Source organism: Electrophorus electricus, chromosome 5, assembly GCF_041902795.1.
Source record: "Electrophorus electricus isolate QZ-2024a chromosome 5, ASM4190279v1, whole genome shotgun sequence".
NCBI classification, from domain to species: domain Eukaryota; kingdom Metazoa; phylum Chordata; class Actinopteri; order Gymnotiformes; family Gymnotidae; genus Electrophorus; species Electrophorus electricus.
In genome coordinates this window covers 11,685,964-11,690,000 of record NC_137501.1, presented here as the reverse complement: position 1 = coordinate 11,690,000, position 4,037 = coordinate 11,685,964, and the positions used below count along the sequence as shown (strand labels likewise).

Sequence of the window (4,037 nt, the reverse complement as noted above, 5' to 3'; positions counted from 1 at the left end):
ATAGAGCAGTTAAGATTCTTCTCACACAGTTTCTCCCGGTCCAGTCTGGATTTGATGGCGATTTCTCCATCCTGGTCGCGCACGGACAGAGCAGTCGCGCTGCCCCGCTGCATGGCTCGGAAGCGCAGCGGCACGGAGCCGGGGAGGTTCGCTAAAACATCCGCTGCGTCTTCCTTCAGCCGGCCGACCAGCGTACCGACCTTCTGCTCCTCGTAAACTTGGTATTTCAGCGTCTTGCCCGCCGCGTGCTGAGCCACCAGCAGCACCAGCGTGGCAGACACCAGGAGTCCGTCTTTGTTGCCATGCATTTTTGGCTGAAATGCCGCTCGCACTCTCAGAGGTGAGTCCAAGCCCTGGCACCGTGCCTTCCCTTGTACCACGGTCTGAGATGCACTGCACGCGCCACTACCGTTCCAAAAGCATCCCCCGGTTCACGAAACGCCGTCCGGAATGCTCCGACGTGAAGGCTCGCTCGGACAACTGCAGCACGCCGTAAATATAAATAATTCAAATAACATCCGACATCAATGCCAACGTCTCCCGTCTCGGAGGGGAAATCTGTTGCGCGCGTCCGGTTTACGGAGTAGGAGCGCAGCCGCGAGCTGTACGCGCCGGCGGTCCGTTCGCCTTTCGGTCTGCCTCGCGCGATCTGAGACGCTGTTCTGACTGACTAACCCACAAATAAAGCGACTCGCTCTTACCGGCGGCACCTGCACCCCCGCGCGAAACAAAAAGCTCCCTAAGCGAAGCGCGGCTCCTCGTGCCTCTCCTCGAGACTATTCTACACAGAGACACTACAGAGGCCCATTAAGAAGAGAAACCAGAGGAGGGAGTAACTCCGCCCTTCTGGGTCCTTTCCCCCTCTCCCCCTCTCTCTCTCTCTCTCTCTCTCTCTCTCTCTCTCTCTCTCTCTCTCTCTCTCTCTCTCTCTCACATTCTCACTCTCAACACAAAAGATGAACGGAACCGGGGCCGCGCTCTTCGCTGTCGGTGCCTGCCTGCACCTCGTATTATTGTCGCGTGTTAATTATTCATGTGCGTAGAAATCAAAAGCGTTTAAAACGTCTGTTCTTTGCGGCTTCAAAGCACTCACGTGCGCACCGTGTAGTGGGCTTCGCGCAGAACGCCAAAGGTCCCCAGCTCTGCGTGACTGTTGTTTCAGAGCAACGTTGTCGGGCCATGCTTAGACTATACTGGGTTGGTTGGTTGGTTGGTTGGTTGGTTGGTTGGTTGGTTTGTTTTCAACGCCATCATATGCCCCCCCCCCCCCCCCCCCCCCCATCCTGCTTTGACTACTTTTAGCCAAAAAAACATTCATACGCGCGTTGGCGCGTCATCTGCCGAGCTCTGAGCACATTTAAGCCGCGTGTCGAATCGGCAGAAAAACGCTTCGCTCTAATGAATGGGGTTTCGGAGAAGCTCGTGCGTACGGACGGCTCCGCTCGCGTGAATAATGTTGTTTTACATCGCGCGAGGACGCTTGGAGAGATTGCGCGATGCCTCCCAAAGTGCATTAACGCCCGTCTGAGTCTTCGAGACGGGTACGCGCAACTGGGTCCGGACCTTCGCGGTGCCATTTGTCGCCGGCGCAGGGTCACCGGTCGCCGGCGCTTTCAGAGTAGCGCGCTCAAATCCGCAGCCATAAGTGGAAGATTAGATTCTTTTCAAAGCGTAAAAACGAGGACAATTCAATCGCTGTGTCGCGCTCACGGGCAAAAGAAGGAATAAAACCCACTAAATGGCCTATTTCCCGCCTCCGACTGCAATTCCCAGGCAGAGACGTTAACCGGTTGAAATGTATCCCGCCGTAGCAAGCTGGCGGAGGTCGCCTTTGCATTAACGAACGGCCTTTGGCGACCGATTTGACACAAATGGCAGGCCTATATTTAAGTTTGAAATCTCGTGACCCTTGATAAACTACGAGATACACAGGCTTCACTTTAATCCCTAAAAATCGAGACAATGTATTTGACAAACTGTTTAAAACTATTCAAACATAAGCAGAAAAACCGGCCCGCAGCTGGGGTGAAATAACCCGTTTACTTCTTGTAATATAACGAACGTGGCGACATTTGTGCGCCTGACGATAAATCTTTGGGTAGGTTTATTAATACGTTTGCTCGTTATAATTTTGCACGCATTTGTTTGGAAGCGCCAGCCTTACCAGACGGCGCGAGCTTGACCAAGCGCTACCAAGCGCGCAGTCTCTTTTTGTGTGATTGCTTTATTCTGTTTCTCAAGGAGACGTGTTCGCAACACGGCTGCATTTCTCCCTACCGACTCCGCAGGCCATTTTAAAACCAGGTTTGATACGGACGCTTGCTTTCTTTCGCTTTAAAGCCATAATGTAATTACTTCCGCGCGGGACGAGGCGCTAATCACATTGCCTGAACAAAGCCGTCAGAGTCCGCCAGTATGCGCGCGCCTTTTGGGGGCGCAGGAATTCCCGCAGTGTTCTCACGCGGATCTCGGGGTGTATTAAAGGAGGGCACGAGGTAGAAACAGACGCGAGGCCTAATGCACTTAGATACGCTTTCCCGCCACAAGAATCGCCGTCATCTGCGCGACTCCTTTAAAATGCTTGAACAAAGCAGTAGCGAAACACTTAGAAAACGAGTGTGGAGCGTGAGGGAGCTCCGCGCGACAGGTGCAGCCAGCCGCGCTGCGCCGCGAGAATTCTAAACCAAGGTGTCACCTTAACGGAACCGATAACGGAACCGTCCGAATACGCTGGGTTTCGGGAAAAACAAACAAGCAGGAAAAAACGATGAATCCGTTAACAGTGAGCGGGTGCATACGGTGCAACCGTCTGCGTTTAGCAAAAGTACAAGTTTACAGCGCCATAGGAAGGCAGTGGGTCATCATCTCAATGACAGCAGGGCCTCCCCCGCGTGAGGCGTCACGGCGACTCATGAATTGAGCTCAGACATTGATCCGCTGACCTCTACCAGCGAACAATACCCGCAGCAGGTGGGGCGCCACCCAAATGAGCGCGGCCCCCTAAAACGACCCACAAGCAACTTTCCCTTTTTAGCGTCGCCGGAATGCGCGACAGCCCCGCTCGCATGAGCGAGCTCGGCCGTTGTAAAGGCACGCGAGCATCTGTCGCCTCGTCTGTCTTATCGTCGCTCATTCAATTAACGCGCGCGCATTCGGAGCGCTTTCTCCTTCTCTTTCATTCTTTTTTTTTTTTCTCCTTCTTCCAGGGGTGGGCTGGGCTGGTGCCCCTGTCTCTCAATAGACCCCGTGCGCAGAGGCGTCCGACAACGCGCATTGTTATTCATATCCATCCGAAGAGCAGAGTCGCGCGCGCTCTGGGCTGCGATAGTCTTTTATTGCTTTATGACTCGCTGGAGCCGAAAGGGGAGCGAAGACACAAAAGGTCGCGAGCCCTTGTTTCGCGAGGGCGATGCGTGTCGTACACTCTATAACGGCACCGTATTGAGTGCCGTGTTCCCGAGGGAGGCGACACGTTTACTGCGCAGAAGCCACAGGACGGCTGAAGCGAAACCGTGACGGTAACACGGGACTGACTAGCGTAGTAAATATGACACGTGCAATGGCGAGCGGGCCTACGGAGAGCGAGACCAGCGGAGCCGCGCCGGCGATGACGCCAGGTGAAGACGTCTGCCGCGAGCCCTGAAGCGGGGTAGGCTGCACGTGCCGTGATGTTGACTGGCAGTCTTGGTAGGGTTAAATCAAGACCAGATTTACAGGCATAATTTAAAAAACGTGTGAGACTGGAATGTTTGTGATTCGAAACGCGGGGTGCAGGTTTCACACACGCCTGAAGTGTGAACAAATACAAACGTCTTCCCCAGGCTCTTCAGTCAAGATTAGGGGTTAGGGTTTCAGCCTTCACAGCGACGCTCAGTCGGAAAACTGTGGAAGATATGATAAAACAGTCAACATGTGTGATTGTAAGGAGTCAAAAAGATTTGCCATTAAATACACACACGAACACCCATGACACAGCACTGGGTACTGATCCCTCATGTGACCACACCTCCCTCGCCCAGCCGACCCAGAGTCATGTG

The 4,037-nt window shown here is 53.9% G+C and overlaps 1 protein-coding gene across 4 annotated transcripts in view; it reads right to left on the bottom strand.

Moving 5' to 3' along the window:
* Positions 1–790, bottom strand: part of pcdh18a (protocadherin 18a) — a 6,694-nt gene extending 5,904 nt beyond the window's left edge. For all 4 annotated transcript variants that reach the window (XM_035530343.2, XM_035530344.2, XM_035530345.2 and 1 more), the window contains exon 1: positions 1–790. This exon is cut by the window's left edge and continues 2,167 nt beyond it. In XM_035530343.2, the coding sequence (XP_035386236.1) occupies positions 1–308 (308 nt within the window). In that variant the 5' untranslated portion in view covers positions 309–790.
* Between the last annotated feature and the right edge of the window lie 3,247 nt (positions 791–4,037).